The 22,490-nt window shown below is 40.4% G+C and overlaps 1 protein-coding gene across 2 annotated transcripts; it reads right to left on the reverse strand.

Annotated features, from left to right (window-relative positions):
- Nucleotides 1-174: 174 nt before the first annotated feature.
- On the reverse strand, nucleotides 175-19,778 carry kcnc1b (potassium voltage-gated channel, Shaw-related subfamily, member 1b). 2 transcript variants are annotated; one of them, XM_027163824.2, is made up of 4 exons: nucleotides 18,332-19,778; nucleotides 6,321-7,254; nucleotides 5,355-5,528; nucleotides 175-1,565 (listed from the first exon to the last, which is right to left on the reverse strand). In XM_027163824.2, exons 1-4 carry the CDS (start codon nucleotides 18,914-18,916, stop codon nucleotides 1,456-1,458), a joined length of 1,803 nt encoding a protein of 600 aa, XP_027019625.2. In that variant the 5' UTR covers nucleotides 18,917-19,778; the 3' UTR covers nucleotides 175-1,455. The 2 variants fall into 2 exon arrangements, with proteins under 2 accessions (XP_027019625.2, XP_027019624.2); XM_027163823.2 differs by lacking the exon at nucleotides 175-1,565 and adding an exon at nucleotides 2,274-3,790 and having other exon boundaries at nucleotides 18,332-19,777.
- Between the last annotated feature and the right edge of the window lie 2,712 nt (nucleotides 19,779-22,490).

Raw genomic sequence — 22,490 nt, forward strand, 5'->3', positions numbered from 1 at the left:
CCCAAATGTATTTTTCATTTAATTTTGTGCAATAAACATTTTCTAATTATTTCCCGAATTTATTGTATTGTATATTGCCTATTTAATAATAACTCCACCCTTAATAAATACAAACGACAAATTGTTTTGTCCATTTTTTTTTTACACAAGAAACAACTCAAAACGCGTTATTAATATTTTTATTAATGTTTATTTTTATTTTTTTTTCCATTGTAACTTTTTTTTCCTCAGGAAAAAGACACAAATTTGCTTCAACAAATCAAACCATCAATGAAAACAACATCTTGTGTTTTGAATCACTAATCACACTACGCAGTATGTCGACCAAACATTAGCACTCTGAAACGTTTTTAGCACTGACACGTACAAGTGCTCTTGTGGTGTTGGGTGTACAAACAGTCCAGCATATTGTTGTTACAGTGTGACGTCGACATCGCCAAAGTTGTGTACTGGCAGTGTTTCAGGTTGGTCCCAAAGAACTGGGCTTACTGTACATTTCCACAAATATGAAAAATAAATATTGGACTAAACCTAAGACACAGTATTACAGTATTTTCTTCCTAATGTGCACCAGTCGGTTAAAAACCCTGTATGTTTCTGACATTGCTACAGATAAACCAGTGTACCAGAATCACATCTTCGTTTGTTGTGCTGAAAAAGTCTAAAAGTAATTTTTTAGAGATAGAACAATCCAGACACAATACAGCTGCGTGGATTTACAGGCACTAGACCCCAAAATCCTTCAAGATTTTTTTTGTTTGTTTGTTTGTTTGTTTTAAAGCAGCTTAGGTGACATAATAAGGAACTTTTCATTTGTTCAGAATGTGAAGTTTGGTCCTCTGGTTTTGTCAGCCAAATTCGTTTATTCACTATGCTTCAATGCAGCTGTACAAGCCTAGGCGTCCAACTCGTATCTATTCTAGATAAAGAAACAGGTGCAAAAAGTGCAAATGCGTTTACGATATAATCGATATGTTGGTACAAAAACAAAAGTGTTTTCAGCTTGATTATTTTTTCCCCTACGTAAGCATGACTTCAGACTACGTGACTAATCACCTCAAATGTACCGGAGCAACATTACACAACATTGAAACACAGCAAATAAATAAATAAAAGCAACCCAAACGTTGGCTAGTCGAAAAAAAAAAAAAAAACACAAGCCACATTTTTGATGCAACAGCACACAAAAGCACTATATACGACACAAACATACACTCGCACACACACGCACACACAGACACACGTGTAACGCAAAACAATAGGCACTTCACACAATACAACCGCACAATAAATAGTCACGGAACAGAGGTACATACGGCTGAACGACAACAGTTTCTCTGAGCTACTGTGCTACATCTATGCTGAGTTCTGTCTGTCACTCAGAAATAATGCTGATCACTCACATCCACACTCACTTTCATCCGCATGCGTACAGACACACACGTTACAGCACTATCAGGTGGGAGAGGTGGCTTTATGGTTGACACACATAGTGGTTGGCACACCATGGTTCATAACACACACTGACTCTGTTGGTTGTCTGCTTCGGCTCACTCGCTTGGCTTCTAAAAAACACATAAAGAAGAGAAAACAACAACAACAAACAACAAGGAAAAATCATATTAATACACCAAACGAGCACAACGGAAAAAAAGAAGACAGATGGAGGGAAAGAGGGACGAAGCATGCGAGCAGGACGTACTGTACCAAGGCAGGGAAACGGACTCGAGTGTAAATGCCAAACGCTTTGCCAAAGACTCATGGGAAATGTCGGGAGTTTTTCCACCATGCACTGCAAACATGCTTCGGCAAAAAAAAGCAGCATTTACAACACCGGCGATGTACACAGACATATATTATGATAAGTAGGTGGATTCCGTTTGAACATGCTGCGTGATCTGAACATTTAGACGGGACATTGGAACAACAGTAGTTTCTCACATGCTCAGGAGTCATGCTAGTGTGTGAAGCAGGGCAAGGTCTTCACCGCTCCTGCTTTCTCTCCCTTGTTACCCCCCCGAAAATAGATCACATCCTCTTTGACCTTGTTGACCTCGTTTGGGGTCCAATCACACATCTCTCGCACCACCATTACAACTACAGCTCTCCAGAATTTAGGACATTACACCAGCGGCTAGGAACAATTCGATGAAAGAAAAGAGGTGAAAGGTCAAAGAGAAGCCATTGTAATAGAGGTGCAGAGCTTGTTGCCAGGCAACGAGAGCGATGTGTACAGTATGTGTGTTCTGTCAAATAAAAACAGAGTCCAAACATGGATTCAATACAAAATTTATTTCATGCAATGTTTTTATTTACAGTGTCATTCGCATAGGGTAGATATTATTTTGCATAAAAGTGCATGCATTTACCTTTCCCCAAATAACTCCAAAAGTACATTTATATATAGATATTTTTTGTTTGTTTGTTTGTTTGTTTTTGCGAAGTGAACATATTCTTACGTTGTACATTCTCATAATTGACTTGCTACAGAGAACAACAAATTACTCCAAATACCACTGTATGTAACTGAATTTCTGAAAAAATATATGCAGAACTTAAAAAATGTATTTTAATCTCAATAGCTGGACTGGAGTAAAGTGGAATAAGTCTGTTTTTTTTTTTTTTTAAAGACTTTATCAAAATTAAAGTGCATTATTTCACTATTTGCATTTTTTTTTTTGTCATTTTTTCCTCCAAGAAGAAAAACTGGATGGCCAAAGAGACCACTGCTACTATTAGAAATATGGCATGTGCTCAAACGCACACAAGCTCACGGTTTGGGGAAAGGCAAAAAAAATTAAAAATAAATTTAAATGTTGGCAAAGGAAACGTCCTGATTGCTACATGTCATTTCTATCATCTTAAATGATCACATTCTGCATATGCATTCCATTTTTGTCAAAGAAGCTCTGGATGTTCAATGTCAAACAAAATATTGTCCTCACATGATTTCATTAGACTTACATTTGTTTTCTCAGTTTCCCATGCAAGGCATGCAATGCAAATGAGTTTTCTTCAGTCATAGATTTATGTTGGTGGTTTATGTTGTGCATCACTAAAGTCATGATTGTTTAGTGTTACTAACTGCTTTAATTCCATGGCTGTTTTTTTTAGCGCTTTATGAAATACTATATGAAACCGCTATTGTCTTTTCTTTACTTTTCTTTTTCCAAAATGGTGTCCGATAGCACCTGATGAAAAACCACAGCTTTATGAACAGTAAAAAGAGGGGAAAGTGAAGTTGGGGGAAGAGGGGATGCTGAGATAGAGAAAGGGAAAGCATGATAGTGTAGGGGAAAGAGATCAGACACGGTGAGTGAATAGAAAAGGAAAGAAAAGAAGGAGATGTCTATGGAATACAATATGGAATATTACGCTGTCAGTAGATGTTTTCTATGAGAAAACCAATAAGTGATGAAGAAGAAGAAGAAGAAGAAGAAGAAGAAGAATAGGAAGAAGAAGAAGAAGAAGAAGAAGAAGAAGGAGGAGGAAGGAAAAGGGGAAGAGGTAAAAGAAGAAAATGATGATTATGATGATGATGTGAATGTTAGAAAAGAGATACTGAAGAACTGAAGGCTGATGACAGACGGATGATACACAGTGTGGGCGGGCGTCTCAGCGCAGCGCTGCAGAGCGGAGCCTCTGATTGGTTAGTTTGCTTGTCCATGCTACAGGATGGATGGGATGGGGGAGTGGGCCTGCTGCATGAGACAGGGCGGGCTGCAGGGGAGGGCCGACACTGAGGCCACGCCTCCAGACATGCTGCTATGGCTCCATGGCTTTTCATAACCTTCATTTGAAGAGAGAAAGGGCTTTCAGTACACCAAAGTGCAGTCTCAAACTCCAAACATGTGTATGTGTGTGTGTGTGTGTGTGTGTGTGTGTGTGTGTGTGTGTGTGTGTGTGTGTGTGTGTGTGTGTGTGTGTGTGTGTGTGTGTTCATGGGCATATTTATGACTAAGAACACATTTAAGCAACTGGGGTGCATTAGTGTGTTAGACCCGTCATGTAGTTATATTCATGGTGAGCTAGTTGACAGTGACCATTCACCAAGTCAACCGCGTCATCCTCCATGCGTGTTATGCATTATGCATTAGACTGTCTACTGCATGCACGGGGTGGTATCACAGTGCTAACCATAACAACACAGCTTTAAAGAGACACCAAAGAACACAGCCAGACACATCAGCTTGATGAAACTACATGCCAACTTATCAGGCTATTAAAGTTCAGCAGGAAAATTCATAGCAAAATAATTCTTGTGTGTGTGTGTGTGTGTGTGTGTGTGACATTTTAAATGAGCATTTAATTAAAAATCACAGGTGTTAACAGCCATGGGCTATTGTGTGGATTACTCTGGAATGTTCAAGCGTCTGTCTGCTCCAATTCGATCCTAACATCAGAGCTGACTGTGTTTCACAGTGAAAACAATCTCACCTTGGCATCAAATGAGGTGCGATATAATTGCAGTCATCCTGCTCAAGCAACAGGAAGCCGTCTGAGTCAGCTTTCGGTCACATCTTTGGAGTGATGTGATTCTCCAGAATGAAATAACACACTCATAATTGAAACATTACACCGCCTTACCTTTGAGTATTGCTGGTTTGGTTGTGCCAGGAGATCCTTTCTATTATCTTAGAGGCTAAGAGCTAAGATCACCATCATATTACAGGGTTTAAGTGACACAAATCCAATGTTTTGCCTAAATGCCAGGCTTTGGAAAACAATCATATTCCTGATTCGATATAAGCCTGGAATCCCATCATTAGTGTATTCCTGTCTTGTGCCCAGCGTTCAAGTCCTACATGGCCATGAAATCAGAATAAGAACTTACAGACAAGTAAATCATCTAAGCTGAAAGACTGGATTTGTGCATAACATCGGAAATGAGCGACAAGCCTGTAATGTGGCTATAATGTGAATGTAGCCTTAGAGCCTCGCACTGGCTGTGTTCTTGTCACGTGACCACATGCCTCATACCCCATGCTGGACCTCTCTGAGGTTCACCATCTCCAATCCTGCCTGGCATAGTAAATCTACTAAGGTCCCTATAATTCATTTGAATTTATTTAAATATCAACCCTAGTAGTAAAAAAATTGTTAATTGTAAATTGTGTCGTGTCTTTTCCATGTCAAAACATACTGTATTAGTTCAGAGAAGAGAAATGCAAGAGAAAAGTGCCAATGGAATATATTCTTTCTGTCGAGCCGAGGCATAGACTGCATTGTGAGTCTTGCTGGTTAATCTATCTGCAGTGAAAAAGCCGTCTTGACAGCTGCTCAGTTTCACATTAAGCACCTTGCGCGCTCTTACTAATCTAGGCACGGATAACAGGGACTGCCGTGTTACGTACCCTTCCTGACTCTTGCCCCTATGTGATTGCCCCGATCTGGGGAGGTGAGCAGGAAACAGGGTCTCTCACGGTCTACAGGGCTGAAAACCTCCTCAGGTGATACAGCCTGGTCGATGTGGGGACAGTCTTCATTGGCCAGGGCCGCTTTAGATGGCTCTCCGTTCACTTTGAAATCTGCAATTACAAAAAGGGACAGAAAGGACACTACCGGGGCGGACGTGGACATCTTTCATTGCACTAACGGCATTCGCTATGAGTTACAGACAACATGAACAGAATTAGAAGGTCAGATTAAGCTAAATGTCAAATGTTTGAGACTCTTAATGCTGAGAGTCTGTGCTTTAATACTGTATTTGTTGTGTTATTATTTTAAATCCAATCTGGTACAGAACCTACAGTGGGGTCCAAATGTCTGAGACCTCATTGAAAAATATCATATAACGGTTCATGATTGAAACATTTCTGCTATATGCAATACGTATCACGATATATACAGATTACAAGTAGCTTATATTTGTATAAAATATTTTTTTTCCTAATTGTAAAATTGTAGAATTTCCTATTTGTAGAAAATATAATTTTTCTTAATAACAAAAATGAAATAATTTTCGTTAAAATTTAATTATTTCATGTTTAGTTTAACAAGTCAGTTTGTAATTATTTGTTTAAAAAAATGTAATGATTTTTCAAAAATACACAGATATCTGATCAGATGTCTCAGATTAGTAAATTGCCTCAAAATAATTTATCAAGATATTGATGCCATATCAAAATATAACCCAGTCTGTTGTTGATGTAATAAATCATCCTAAATAATTCTGTAGGCTGAATAATATTCTAAAGTGCAAAAAATGTACCCACATTACATTAGTTATCACATTAGTTCCATTATAATGAAACAGTTGTTTAAGACAGTAAAGTATTCACTGGTTTGTTGTGAATCAGGTATATTGTTGGATGTCCTACCTTGGTATCTAATCTCAGAGACTTCTTCCTGGGCCAGAGGGCAGGTATCACTGTGAGTGCTGGGTCTTGGTGAGTTAATGGCTGACTTACAGTAGTTGGGGGACCCCAACTGTGGTGCCCTTGGGATATGCTTGCTCTTTTTTTTTGGTAGTTTTTGTTTAGCCATTGCCAAAGAATAATACATGCCGAAGTTGTTGACAATCACAGGCACAGGCATGGCAATGGTAAGCACACCAGCCAGAGCACAAAGCGCCCCCACTAACATACCCGACGTCGTCTGAGGATACATGTCACCATAGCCAAGCGTCGTCATGGTGACCACAGCCCACCAGAAACCAATGGGGATATTCTTGAAATGTGTGTGTTCACTAGCACGGGGATCGTTAGGGTTGGCTCCGATACGTTCCGCATAGTAAATCATGGTGGCAAATATGAGGACCCCGAGGGCCAGGAAGATGATGAGGAGGATGAATTCATTGGTACTGGCACGGAGTGTGTGACCCAGCACCCGCAGACCAACAAAGTGCCTCGTCAGTTTGAAGATACGCAGAATCCGGACAAAGCGCACAACACGCAGGAACCCTAGCACGTCTTTTGCGGCTTTGGAGGACAGGCCACTCAGTCCTACTTCCAGGTAGAAAGGCAGGATGGCCACAAAATCAATGATGTTAAGGGCATTCTTGATGAATTTGATTTTGTCGGGACAGCAAGTTATTCGTATTAAAAACTCAAAGGTGAACCAGATCACACAGACCCCCTCGATGTATGTTAGCTGCACCATGGTCTCAGTCTCGGGGTAAATACGCACCACGGTTTCATTGTCCACCATTTCTATTTCTGTGCGGTTGATGATGGGGTTAAAGGCCTCATGAGTCTCCAGACAAAATGTAGTGATGGAAACCAGGATAAAGAACAGAGATGCAAAAGCCACCCACTGTGTGAAAAAAAGAGAAAGATAGAAATTACCGAAGGAAGAAAGTGTGTGTGTGTGTGTGTGTGTGTGTGTGTGTGTGTGTGTGTGTGTGTGTGTGTGTGTGTGTGTGTGTGTGTGTGAGGGATTGGTGTTCTGAATGAATATCACTGGAGTCAATTACACCAAATTAATGATCTAGGACTGATCTAGGGAGTCAGTATAAGCTATAGGTTTTCTTACTCGGGAAGATTCCCAGATATTTCATACATCATTGCCCTCATTGCACTGCACACTCACTTCCCTGCACTGTGCTAATTTTGAACGTTTCAGGTCCTCAAATCCACTTCATAGTCTGCTATCTGCAAAGAGGACAATGGAGCAAAAGGACATAAAGCACCATCGTAGCAATACTAATTGTCACTAAACAGCTGCTTCAGCAGAATTTGAAGGAGTTCAGAAGGATAATGTTGCTGCTTCAGTTTCTCTATGAGTCACACAATACCGCCGTGTCAACAGGAGAGTGTCACTTAAGCCGCTCTCCTTCTTCTGCTGCTGCTCGAGCTCAAGGTCACCACTCAAGCTCCAAGGACATTGGAGAAAGTGTTGCCAGCCAGGCTCTCTCTGCTAATTTTATCTGTGAGCTCTTCTCACTAGGGACTGCAGCCTGCCTAAGGCAAGGTCAACAAGGGCACATTGATTCATCCTGAAGGACGGATGATGATCCCTGTGGGGATTTACCCACTATTACACTGTAACATGAGAGGAGTTCAGGTTTGGATGGATGTAGCTTTTTGTAGAGGACATCAAAGCTGGTACTGTAGTGGACAACTGGCCAGAAGCAAGGAGGGTTATGACTAATGAGAACAAAATGCTTTGACCTGAACACAATGAATAATAGATGATGGACATCTGCAGCAGTCAAAATATCAAAGATGTCATGGTAAATAATAACAGTCGTTATTATTTAGACCCGATCACAATTTTTTTAGATTCTATTTTGGTAACGCTCTCCAACTTTAATTAGGAAAACGCATCAGTTGTATGTTCGGTCTGCTTATGGTCATGAACATTCATTCATTGATTCATACATTTTCTACCGCTTATCCGAACTTCTCGGGTCACGTGGAGCCTGTGCCTATCTCAGGTGTCATCGGGCATCAAGGCAGGATACACCCTGGACGGAGTGCCAACCCATCACAGGGCACACACACTCTCATTCACTCACACACTACGGACAATTTTCCAGAGATGCCAATCAACCTACCATGCATGTCTTTGGACCGGGGGAGGAAACCGGAGTACCCGGAGGAAACCCCCGAGGCACGGGGAGAACATGCAAACTCCACACACACAAGGTGGAGGTGGGAATCGAACCCCCGACCCTGGAGGTGTGAGGCGAACGTGCTAACCACTAAGCCACCGTGCCCCCCAGTCATGAACATAGTTGTGAGAATTTGATGGCAACGTGTTAAGCTCATTTAAATGCAGATAACATAAAAATGTCTGACGAATACTTTCTAGCACTTTTGATGAATAGCCTTTTGATAAAAAGCTACTGGTGCTCGAACATTAAAAAAGTCTCTGAGACGTGGAGAAGCCTTGTTTATTTAATTACTGAAAATATTGTGCGATTAATGTGTCACAATTTGTTCTCAACATGCAAAATGATTCCTTACTCAGATATTTCATACATCACTTCCTGTGAATCAGAGAGAACAAGTTTTCACCGTATATGTCTTTGTCCTGATTGCTTCATTTAATATCTGAAGTTTGCAGTATCACTTATTTGTGTTGATAATTTCAGCCTAATAAATATTAACAAAAGCATCTCTGTGAAGTAGCATGAACTCTAACGCCATCATTTATATCATTTACATTTACATTTACATTTACAGCATTTGGCAGACGCCCTTATCCAGAGCGACGTACATAAGTGCTTAAATCTCTAACACTGAATACATTAATGCTGGTTCACTAGGTTACATACTTAAGATACCATGAGTTTAAAACATTTGTTCAAAGTTACAATGAAAAAGTGTCAAAGGTTTTTTTTTTTTTGTTTTTTTTTAAATGCAAAAGATAAGGAAAGAAGTGCTAGTTGAAGTGCTTCCTGAATAAGTAGGTCTTCAACCGCCGCTTGAAAATAGCCAGTGACTCGGCTGTCCGGACCTCTATGGGAAGTTCATTCCACCACCTTGGTGCCAGTACAGAGAAGAGTCTTGTAGTATACTTGCCTCTTACCCTGAGAGATGGTGGAACCAGTCGAGCAGTGCTGGTAGATCGGAGGTTACGGGGTGCAGTGCGAGGAATGATGAGGGCTTTGAGGTAAGAGGGGGCTGGTCCATTTTTGGCTTTGTAGGCCAGCATCAGTGTTTTGAACCGGATGCGTGCAGCTACCGGAAGCCAGTGGAGGGATCGCAGTAGCGGGGTGGTATGCGAGAACTTTGGCAGGTTGAAAACAAGCCGGGCAGCTGCATTTTGGATCATTTGCAGAGGACGGATTGCGTTCATAGGTAGACCTGCCAGCAGTGCATTGCAGTAATCCAGTCTAGAAATGACAAGAGACTGAACAAGTACCTGGGCAGTCTGTGTGGACAAAAATGGCCGAATCCTTCTAATGTTGTAGAGAAGAAACCGACATGAGCGAGTCACATTTGCAACATGAGAGGAAAAGGACAGTTGATTGTCCATGGTTACCCCAAGGTTGCGAGCTGTGGCTGAAGGGGAGATCATTATATCCAGCTTTACCGAAGCTCACCTATACTCCCTTTAGCATTTCCATCGCATTTAGCGGACACATTTATCCGGATCGACTTATGTTTTCATCTCATTTTATACAACTGATGGTTAAGGGCCTTGCTCAGGGTCCCAGCACTGACGGCTTGGTGGACCAGGGCCTCAAATAAATAATAGCAATAGTAAGTTCCATTTGGTAGTCCAACACTTTAACCACTAAGCTACCAAATTCCTTTAACTTTAAACTAGTCATTTATGAATAAATAAGTGTTTATTCATTCTTCTTTTGTAATGGATTTATCCTGGTCAGCATCAGGGTGCACCTGGAGCCAAGCCCATGAACGGCGGGTGCGAGACGAGAATACACCCTGTACTGGATGCCAGACCATCACAGGGTATTACACACTCATTGACACCCAGAGGCAATTTAGTGAAACCAATCCACCTACTGGCACGTACTGTATATAGGAGGCTGAATGAAAAGGGAGAATATAGGGGAAGCCCATGTGGACACACAGAGAACATGAGAAAACAATGCACAGACAGTAACCTGAGCTCAGGGTCGATTCAGGAGAGTTGTGAAGTCGTGATATTAGACCATCCAATACTCTGTATGAGACTCTACTTAAACAAAAGGGACAATGCACTCGGTCAGATTGAAAAGAAAATATTATATACAGTGTATGATGTATAATAGTATTAATAGTAATATTATGTATACAAATATATAATTTTCCTTCCAAATGTGATTTCAATGCTTATACTATTTTAAATTTAAGAAAGGATCTAGTCTGAGGTGACATAGTGGTAAAGACGTTTACTTTGCCCCACCAGGGTTGTGGGGCGGTTCTTACCTCTGCACTGTGTGCCTGAATGTACAGTATGTTGTCCCCTAACAGGTTTATTCTGGGTACTCTGGTTTTCTCCCTTAGACATGTGTTGTAGGCTGATTGCCATCTCTAATTTGTCTGCAGTAAGGGAATGGGTATAGGAGTGTGTGTGATTTGCCCTGCAAATGGTTGGTACCCTGTCCATTGTGTCCAGTGCTGCAGAAAATGAATAGAAGGATTGAATCCACTAGTTTGAATTATGTAGCATGAGTTTGATCAATACAAATCATTTTATTGTGATTACGTTATGAAATCTCACACAGGTGTTGAATTCTGGATGGAAGAAATGACTGGTACTAGTTAACTTGAATAAGCAGTGTGTGGCCCAATGGGTAATGGTGCTGCCTCACGATGTCAGATCTTAGGCTCGATCTTTTTGTCGAATTCACTTTAATCACATGTTCAAATCCTGATGGCTGCACACAAACAAACTGTGTTACTGTAACTCATTTCATTCACATGGAGCCAATGCACACGTGAATAAATGAACTATTTTTTATTTTTCTAGTCAGTCCATTTTATTTGATTGTAAATGGCAACAAAACAGAAGGTGTTTGCTATTGATTTAAATATATGTTAACATTCACTGAATCATCCAAAGGCTGGGTTGCCCTGCAAACATTTACAGAGCCATTCTCCTGAAAGCTGTCCACTATTCTATTTGAAAGTCTTTCCACAGCATATTGCATCCGACTAAGTCTCGCTTTCTCTCCACAGGATCATCATATCTGGGTCATCTAGTACTTAATCAGACAAAATTCCCTGAATGTGCTTTTTTGGTCATTTGTAAGACGCTAGGTGTTTTGTTTCAGCCAGTGAGAAAACACACACACACACACACACACACACACACACACACACACACACACACACACACACACACACACACACACACACACACACACACTCAAACAATTACACACACACAGGACCTTTTCATTTATCATTAGGATCACCTTCTTATGTGCACTGAGCCGGTAAGCCATCATTTGCTCGGAGGCTCGTGTGATTCTGTTAGGCGTCAATGTGCTTTCAGCAGTGGAACCGAATAGCCAGAGAGAAAACTGCATTCGATTTTAAAAGAGGAGGAGAGGACAGAATGGGGTGCAAAATCAGGAAGAAATGGGGAGGGGGTGAATGAAGGATGTGTATACTGAAGAAGGTTTCTCATGAAGTGAGGGAGAAAGGAAGAGGAGAAATCTGCTGGGGAAAAGGAACGCACGTCATTGAAAATGTCAAAGGCGGGAGGAGTTTGTAAAATTGGAAGAAGAGAACCGTACTATTTTTGGATTTGAATGAAGAAAACTGTACAGTATGAATGAGAAGGGGGAAAGAGGAAAATTCTGGGGCAGAATTAATAAGAAATGACAGAGGCGAAGAGATTTAAACGAATGAGCACAAAGACATAGGAGGCAAACTCAGGATAATTCACTTCCTCATATCTATGCTGATATCTACAGCTTGGCATAGTAGTCTAACCACGCAGACCATAAAATGCTTTTAATAATTGATTCTGGTAAGAAAAGAGTTTCTTAATCACCATCAGCATAAACAGAGTCCAGCATTCGATCACACAAGTCGAGAAGATACAGTATGAGTCTACGAGCCCATCGTGCACTGGATATATATTGGATATACTTTTGTTAACTTTTGTGTCCCCCTAAAAATGCCCAGGCATCTGAGAGAGATTTTGTTATGTAAATAGATTAAAGGGAAGCTTGCATTCACATCTGTGTGTGTGTGTGTGTGTGTGTGTGTGTGTGTGTGTGTGTGTGTGTGTGTGTGTGTGTGTGTGTGTGTGTGTGTGTGTGTAGTCTCAAAAGCACTTAGTGATCTCGATTTATCTAACATTGCCTTATAATCTTATTAATCACAGTGTGAGACAAGAAATATTTGATCATCCACGTCTGGGTTGCCATGTGATATCTCTCTGTGCTCTTTGCCCTGCTGTGCCACACCACTGACCTCACCAGGTGTTACTATAATGCACTGCGCTCTGATTTACTAAGTACAAAGTACTCTGAATTACTAAGTACAATCGCTGTACAGACGTTTTCCCAAGACGCTCAACTAATGGCCTGATGCTTTATTAGAACACCATCCTGCCTATGATTCACTTCTGCTACAGACAGACTGACTGTACGTTGCGTTCATTTTTTTGTTTGTTTGTTTCTTTCAAAATGAAAATGGGAAATTGAGGAAAGGGCTTTTGAATTTATTTTCATTTTTCCTTTTGCACAAAATAAAAAAACACAATTTGTAATAATTGTAATAATAATACTGCACTACGTTGAAATACATTTTTAGCATAAAAGAGGACAGAAAATGGGATGCTGCTGATTTTTTTCAGCTGCCACTTCATCCTTCTTTAGTCCCGCTCGTTATTCTTTAAACCATTTTATCGCTGCATCTGGCACTAACAGCAAACTTTAATCTAGCAACTAAAACTGATACACGTCAAGGTCATCCAAGAGTGTTCAGTAACTTTTATCATAAGCAAATAGCTCTTTATAGGCAAATAGCTCTTTATAGGCAAAACCTTTTTCAGACATCTCTTTTACAGTTTATTTCATTTCATAACAAAACTCCACAAAAAACGTTCACTACAACCGACTGCAGATATTTAAGCCATGTTAAAGCTCTGTTTGTGTTGCTGGAAGAAAAATGAGAAATCTGTAAGCTTCTGTAATCTGTAAGCACAATGTAAACAAAATTGGATTTAGACTAGTTTGATGTTAAACCGGGTGTATTGCTGATATAAAATGCGTCTTGACTGAACTGAAATTTAAGCGACAAAACAAGGTAATAATGTGTAATGCTCTTTATATTCTGTTCTTAATTGAATACAATTTTCCTCATGTTTCTAAAATTCTGCCCTTGTTTTTTGCTTAATGTGTGTCCTTGTCTAGTACAAATATGCACACATGAGGGTGAGGGTTCAGTTCAGTATATGGAAAGGGGTTTATAGAATAGAAGCCTTTATTTTGTCACATAGACATTACAGCCCAGTGAAATTCTTTCTTCGTGAATATGAAAGTTTTGGAGGTTGGGGTCAGAGCACAGGATCAGTCATGATACAACACACCTGGAGTAAGGGTTAAGTGCCTTGCTCACGGGCCCAACAGTGGCAGCTTGGCAGTGCTGGGGCTCCAATTCAGTTCCTTTATTCAACAACCCTGAGGATTAACGTCAATTTTAACACGAAACAATGTTATATAAACATATTGGGGCGTATTGGTATTAAACCATTTATCTATTACATATTGTAATAGATAAAGGAAAAATACAGATTAAGCAAAATGTTGGCCCAGTTGTGAATTTGAGAAGTAACACATTTAGAGCAAAAATATAGCAGATTCAGCACATTTCAAGCGCTTGATTTAGTCTTTAATTCACACCAGAGAGAAAACCTTTCTGTAATCTCTTAAGAGTTTTATGGCTCACTATTAGCTAGTGTTCGATGTGCTTTCTAAATATATCTAAATATGCACTCCATGGCCAAAAGTATGTTAACACCTCACCACTGAACATCCCATTACAATACCATGTGCCCAATATTAATATGGAGGTGGTCCCCCCATTCTTCTGGAGAGCGTACCACTAGATTTTAGAAAGGGGCTGTATGGATTTGTGTTCATTCAGCCACAAGTGTTTGGACACTGATTTTGGGTGAGGAGGTCTGGTGCACTATTGGGCATTGTTCCACTTCATGCCAAATGTAGTTCCATTGAAGGGAAATTGTAATGTTACAGTATACAAAGCCGTTCTATACAATCATGTGAGTACAGCTTTGTGGCAATGTTCTGGGGAAGAAGCACATATGCTTGTGATGGAGCGTCTACATACTGAACATGTGTGCAATTGGCAAATTGCAGCCAAAATAGAACCAAATTATAATGATGAGTAAGCCTTACATGCATCAGCTTAACTTCTATTTGTTAAGTGATGTATGAATAATAAAGGATAGATCTTTGGCCGATGCTGTGCTGTTATTGTTTACTCCCTCACACACATACGCACACACACACACACACACTCCAGCAAGACAGGCTAATGAATGACATGTGGGAGGATAATGACTGAGAAAGCGAGTCTGGACAAGCCTACACTCAGGGCCACAGTTCAATCAACCATCTTCTCAATACACACATTCACAGCCAGCTGGCTTCTACACATGCACCCCAAATCATTAATGCATCTATCTCTATCCTCAGAATCTACAATAAACCACCTATAAAAACATGTTAAGAAATTCCTAAAAAAATTAAATAAAATACCTCATTTACTGTCACAGCAGAGCTTCTGTACGTACAGTTATGTCGTGTTTCACCGTATCTCTCTTTGACAAACAACTGTCTCTTTCCACCATTCAATCAGAAACCTTGAAGCATTAATACAAACCTTCCTCAAATCCTTGAACATTACAACAATGCATTCAATTCTTGTCCATTTTGTTTGCCATGCATGATGATTATTATTTTGAACTAATCATATCTTAGCATATTAAACAATTTTAAATATATTTGTTCATTCAGAGCATTGCTTAATACACTCACCAGCAATTTTTAGGAACCCCTGTACACCTTCTCATTTATGCAGATACTTGATCAGCCAATCGTAGTAGGGCAATGCATAAAATCATACAGATACACATCACGTCTTCAGTTAATGTTCAGATGAAGCGATGAATGTGATCTCGGTGACCTCAGCTGTCGATGGTGCAAGGTTTGAGTATTTTAGAAACTGCTGCACTCTTGGGATTTTCATATTCTTTTGAGTTTAAGAAAAACATCCAGTGAGCAGGAAGAAATGACTTATTAATTAAGATAAAAGAAGCCATTAACCATCTTCTAATGGCTAGAATGAAAATGCACCATGTCGCATAGCAAAAGTCGCTTCAAACTGGTTCTGTGAACATGCCAGTGGGTTGGGTGTGTTTCAGTGTTTTCGACAATCACCAGCTCTGAATCCAGTAGACCATCTCTGGGAGGAGGTTGAAGTGGAAACTTGCTGAATGAATGTTTAGCTGGCACATCTGTAGCAATTACATAAAGCAGTCAAGTGTAACATAGGTTCCAAATTGTTGTTTGATGTGCTTTGATTCTTAATATTAACAACATGGCCAAAGGTATGTGGACACCTCACCACTGAACATCCCATTACAATACCGTGGTCATTAATACTGTATGGAGGTGGCCCCCTGCCTGTTGTAATAACCTCTGCTCTTCTGGAAAGGATTCCACTGTAGCAATTATGTGATGCAGTCGGGTGTAACATAGACCACAATCTACAAAAGAATGTTTCCAACAACTTATGGAATCAATGTCTTGAGGTTGTTCTTAAGATAAAGGTGAGTCCTACCTCGTATTACTGTGATACTGTATTTGAATAGAGCAGCAAGGTGTAACATTGCTGCATCAAAGCTCCAGAGTCTTCAGTTCGATCTTAAGCTTGGGTTCCTCTCTGTCTGGAGTTTTGCATTTTCCCCCTGTGTCCTTGTGGACTTCTTCTAGGTTCTCTGGTTTCCTTCCAACTCCCAAAAACATACAGGCACATTGACTATACACAAATTGCAACTAGGATGGACTGCAATCCTGAAAAGAGGTTACTGAATATGAACGAATGAACAAATAAATGAATGAATGTACTTAGATAGTAGAGCTAAGCTCTGCCTGAGACCGGAGAGATTTAAGTGGATTCAGGACAGCACCAGTCAGCTGTGGAGCCTTGAAGAGCACTCCTGAAATAATTTTTTCCTGCCCTGATCTCCTGATTGCCCAAATGAGTCTCACGCCTCACCGGAGACATCCCTCAGAGGCTTCCATACTTTAAGTAGAGATAAAAAGATACATTGATGGTGATTGCAGCAAGTAATTGAGTTGTCAAGTGGTAATGTAATTAAGATCTACAGTTTGATGGAGAGAGACTAAAAATAACTCACACGCAATTGCATTGGCCCAGGAAAAACACACCCAGTCCAGTTCCTTCATGCTGAGAAAAGACCATAAAGCATTAACCCACATGCATGCAGCGTGCTCAACGCAAGGTCTAAAACGATCCATAAATAAAATCAGCAACAAGAAATATCAAGTTTCCGAAGCCGTGTGCTTTTGATAGCACCCACAGCTTAACTGTTCTTTAGTTCACTTTCATTAAAACATCCCTTATACTGTAAGTACACAACACTGTGAGGTGAACAGGGCTATCTTCTAATAAGTCAGAATTCAGTAAGTGAGAATAATTATTTATTGCATTCTCACTTTGCTGACAGTGATGTACTGTAATAGTAAATCGCATTTTGTTTTGACAAGATTTCTAGACCTAAGAAACTTCATCAGCATACTAGTGATTGTTTTAGATTGCGTAGTTCATCATTCTTGGCAGTGGGATCAGCAGACCCTGCAGCTTTCAGCCATGGCAGACACACAGTCCAGCCTGATACACAGCAGTGGAGCAGGACAATCCTGGCCACAGCCAAATTAATTAAACATTTCCTTTCAGAAGCTTAGCATCACTGCTATCATTCAAGAGCAGATACAAGGTGCTTATGGCAAAGTTTCTTCTATGTAATACTCTTACACATCTCCATCTTTCTGTCAAGGCATCCTTTTGTTCTTATGCAATGGCTTCATGATTTGCAAGGCGTTTAACTCTTTCACTGAGCCTGCTTATTTTGGGCCTGGAAACCTGCCATCTTGTGTCATTCCTGTGCCAGACCTTCAGGTCAGTAAACCTATTTCAACTGACCTGCTTTAACCTAACCTGCCAAAACTTGTGTGAAAGCTGTGATCACATTCAGACCTACTTAGAAGCTTACTGACCACATGGTGAGAATGCTGCTGGGATAATAGAAAGAAGAGTGGTTGGATATGAGCCAGTCTCATCTTTTGGTTTGTGTGTGTGTGTGTGTGTGTGTGTGTGTGTGTGTGTGTGTGTGTGTGTGTGTGTGTGTGTGTGTGTGTGTGTGTGTTTCTCCATGGGTGGAGTTTGTAGCTTTTTGTACATCAAAGTAAATGCACAGCACTAATTGACAAGACAGAACTTACAATAGATATGAGTTGGACTTTTGCACTTCTTACACATACAACAGGAAAGCTGAAATGATTAACAGAAAGCAAAAAGAGCACAGGATATAGTCGAAATTATTTTATCTCAACAAGAAGATAAAGGAAAGATAAACATTCATTGTTGATTTATCACTGTTGTCTTTTTATGTGTGCATTATCTAGCCTATGTTTTTTCAATTTACTAGACAGAAGAGGGTGAAATGTTTTCCTCGTCAAGGTCATTCGGTGGGCTACTGAATGGTGGGAGCGCTAGAAGTTGCCTAAGCAACAGCATTAATGATCTTCTGATGAACAGATGCTCTCCATGATTGCTCATTTTTAGTTCTCAGACAATATGAGACAAACAGAGGAGTTATATTCTCCCAGTAAAACACCATTAATGAGCAAGCTTTAAGCTGCACTCACCCGCGCGTATTTGGAGGAATAGGGGTCCTCGAAGAGCGCCCACATCCTCCTCTGCCATCGGTTCCAGCGGCCTGAGCGGCTTTCGGGAGAGTCTCCGTGCGCTAGGCGTCGCGTCATTTCCGCTCCTTCGTCCCCTTCGGCGGGCGCCTCGTGCGTGCCGCCTTCTGCCTCCGTTTCATCGTGTGCGCCACCGGCTTCGAGCAACGCGGCGCCGCCGAAACTAACCAGCGCCTCCTCGGCCTCGCGGTGCTGCCGGTAAGTCATCCAGCAGCACGGCTCCACGTCGGTTTCGTCGATGCCCCAGAAGGCAAGCTCCTCTTCGTAGAGCGGACCGCACACATCCGCCGGGCAGTGCAGCTTGCCCGTGCGATAGTAGTTTAGGATGTGCGCGAAGACACCCGGGTGCCGATCGAAGAAAAACTCACCGACTGTCGCGTCGTAGTCGAAGTGACTTGCGGCGTCAGGTTCAGCGAGCCACGAGAGGCGCGTGCCGGGGAGCGTGCGTAGCGTGCCGCGGTACGTCTGGTGCTTGATGCCGCCCACGTTAATCACAATACGGTCCTTCTCGTCGCCGTGGTGGCCCATCGCGACGCCCTGGGCATTATCTGCCACCTACCTCGGGCATGGCTACCGGGAAATAGGGGTGGGAGTGAGAAGAATGCCAACAGGCCAGCGCCGCTCGTACTTATGCAAAACACGCATCTACAGAGCCGAAAACGTTCCGAAAACAAAACACGAATCTTATAAATAGCGCAACACCTGTGAGTGTATGGTGATGGTGCGAGTCTCGTCTTTAGAGCGCGAATTCAGAGGGGTGAATTCTCACCGTTAAAGAGGACAATGAAGCAATGCAAACGCAAACCTCAATTGAGCTCTAGAGTAACGTGTAGTCAGTAACGAGCGGATTGAGTGTGAAGAGCGCGTTAATTGGAGACGCCGTGCATCACTGCCCGCTCGTCTTGGCTCTCCGTGTCATTCGGTGCAAGGTGACTGTGGCAGAGCTGCCGTCGCGCCTTCATCATTCCGCCGTACTTCTAATACAGGTGTCCTGTTTTCTCAGTGTCCGCCTAATAATAATAATAATAATAATAATAATAATAATAATAATAATAATGATAATGATGACGATGATGATGATGAAGAAGAAGCACTGCTCCTGAACTTCGGCTCGTATGTGATGTGATGAAAATATTTAAATAAAATGTTAAATCAGTGCGTTCACGCGTTGACAACGCACAGCCCGACGCGCCTTCAGCCTCCCGCAGCAGGTCGAGCGCCGCAAGTCACGTGATCGCCAGAACTACGTTAGGAATCGAGGCAAGAACAGATGAAGACTAGTCTGACGGAGACGTTTTTATCCTTCGTTCATTAAAAGCACCAGCGCATCTCTTTGTAATGCGCGCGCTCGTAGACTGTAGAGTCGAGAGCTCATACCCTGTGCGTGCGTGCGTGTGTGTGTGTGTGTGTGTGTGTGTGTGTGTGTGTGTGTGTGTGTGTGTGTGTGTGTGTGTGTGTGTTTTATATCTTGACCAAATTAATGCCCCCACAAGGTTAACAGTGTCATTACTATCCTCGTGGGAACGTTTAATTTGGTAAATTTTAATCTGTTTTTTTTTAAACAAGTTTATTTAAGAATCTTGATCTTGAATTGCACTCTTTAGTAAGACACATATTTATAGTTACATCATTATCCTCTTTCTAGTTTCCACAGCTGAGAGCAGGCTGTCGTCATCACCTTACAATGTCTAAAACGAAATAATAGAAGAATACGTTTTTGACTACGTTTTTGATAGATACAACATTTTTCAGCAGACCAGACCATGTTGATGTACAGTTCTGCTCTGAAATATATATTAAATGTTTGTATAAATTACAGTAATTACTAACTTCTACTTCTAAAGGAAACACAATTATGTGCAGCAGCAGCCACTACTAATACGTGTAGCAAGTCTTGTTTTTTTCTTTATTCTACAATCTCCATTCTCTTCATTATTCCATTAATTGGCATTTAGGTGCTGTAACAAGCAAACATAGGCAGTTCCATTTGCTCAGACAATGCTTGGAATAAGAGTCACCACTGGGTGTCATTACTACATATACAAATACATTTCTGCAGGCCTATAATTGATGATGACCCCGGCAGCACAAACATGACCCACTAGTAGCTTCTTATTACCTCTAATGCATCCAAAAGATTTAGGGAATACAAGCTCACTGGTTAAAAGAAAAAATGAACAAAATTAATGCCCCCGCAAGATTAACAGTGTCATTACTATCCTGGTGGAAACATTTCATTTGGTAAATTTTAATGTGTGTGTGTGTTGTTGTTTTTTTTTTAAACAAGTTGGCACTGTTTATTTAAGAATCTACCGTAACATTACACATGTCATTAATAAGCTGGTATTAATAATGCCAGTGTAAGGTCCTTTCAAGTGTTTGAAAAAGTGTTTCAAGTGATTCTATTTCTCTGGTTCTTGTTATTCATGTAAGAAGTACTAACTGTGTGTTCTTGTGTTCTGCACCACAGACCTACCTTTTCTCTGTCATCAGTCCCTGATCTTACTAATGCTTTTATGGCTGATTGAACACAAATACCACAGCCACACTCCAAAATCCAAAAGCCTTCCTAGAAGAGTGGAGCGTATTATAACTTTAAAGAGGGAATAATGCACTAAGAAGGTTTTTAAAAAACAACAACAACAACAACAACAACAACAACAACAAAAAACACATATGAGTGTGATGGTCAGATATACACAAACTTTATAGCAGTATATTGTTAAATAGAGCCGTGGTCTCAATGTTGCTGTCCATGGTACTGATCTTGAATTGCACTCTTTAAGACACATAGTTCTAGTTACATCATTATCCTCCTTCTAGTTTCCACTGCTGAGAGCAGGCTGTTGTCATCACCTTACAATGTGTAAAACGGAGGAAACTGAAGAATAATAGAAGAATGACTACGTTTTTGTTAGATGCAACATTTTTCAGCAGACCAGACCATGTTGATTTACAGTTCTGCTCTGAAATATATATTAAATGTTTGTTTAAAGGAGTTACTAACTTTTACTTATAATGATGTGCTCCAGACCTTCCAAAGGAAACACAATTATGTGCAGCAGCAGCCACTACTAATATGTATAGCAGGTCTTGTTTTTTTTTCTACATTCTACAATCTACATTCTCTTCATTATTCCATTAATTGGCTTTTCTAGGTGCTGTAACAAGCAAACATAGGCAGTTACATTTGCTCAGACAATGCCAATGTCAATAAAAGTCACCACTTGGTGTCATTACATATACAAATATATTTCTGCAGGCCTATAATTGATGATGACCCCGGCAGCACAAACATGACCCACTGGTAGCTTCTTATGACCTCTAGTGCATCCAAAAGTTTTAGTGATAACAAGCTCACTGGTTGAAAGAGAAAAAAAAAGTTATCATTTGGAATAAATCTCTAAGCAAAAATAAATCTGTAAGGAAATATTTATTATCAATCTCCTGTAATAATTGCACCAGATCTTCTCGCCCTCCTTCCTCTTAGCTGAATGATCACAAATTCCCACAGTCATTTTAGGGGAAAGCCTTCCTAGAAAATTTGAGTATAATACACTAAAAAAATGGAAATCTTTGGCACCCAGTTTTTATGATTTCTGCATTGATACTGTGACAGAACTGTTTCTACAGAAACAGTTCTGTCATTAAAACAGTATACATTAAAAAATATTTCCAACCAGAAATAAATGCTACAGAAAAATGTTTGTATGCCAATAAAAAAAGGTAAGGTAACATTATTTGATAAAATAATTTACCTGCAAAAACTCCTAAATGCTTAGTAAAACTGCCCAGCTAATTTCCAAAATATACCTGAGACTACTGATTCATGTTTAAAGACAAAGGTTGTAATGCCAAATAGTGACTTTGTTTAGTTTAATGTTGTTAACTGCTATTTAAATAAGTTTTTTTTAATTGCATTTCATTAATGCCATATTATTTACTGCACTTCTTGGCCTGACTTATCCAATATCAAACGTTGTATTAAAGAAATGAGTCATTCTTATTATATTATTCTTATTATATGACTTATGTTGCTTATAACACTTCATTCACAGTGTCTTCTATTGTTGACACTATTTGAAGACTTATAATAAACAAA

The sequence above is a fragment of the Tachysurus fulvidraco genome, chromosome 10, assembly GCF_022655615.1.
Source record: "Tachysurus fulvidraco isolate hzauxx_2018 chromosome 10, HZAU_PFXX_2.0, whole genome shotgun sequence".
In the NCBI taxonomy this organism is placed as follows: domain Eukaryota; kingdom Metazoa; phylum Chordata; class Actinopteri; order Siluriformes; family Bagridae; genus Tachysurus; species Tachysurus fulvidraco.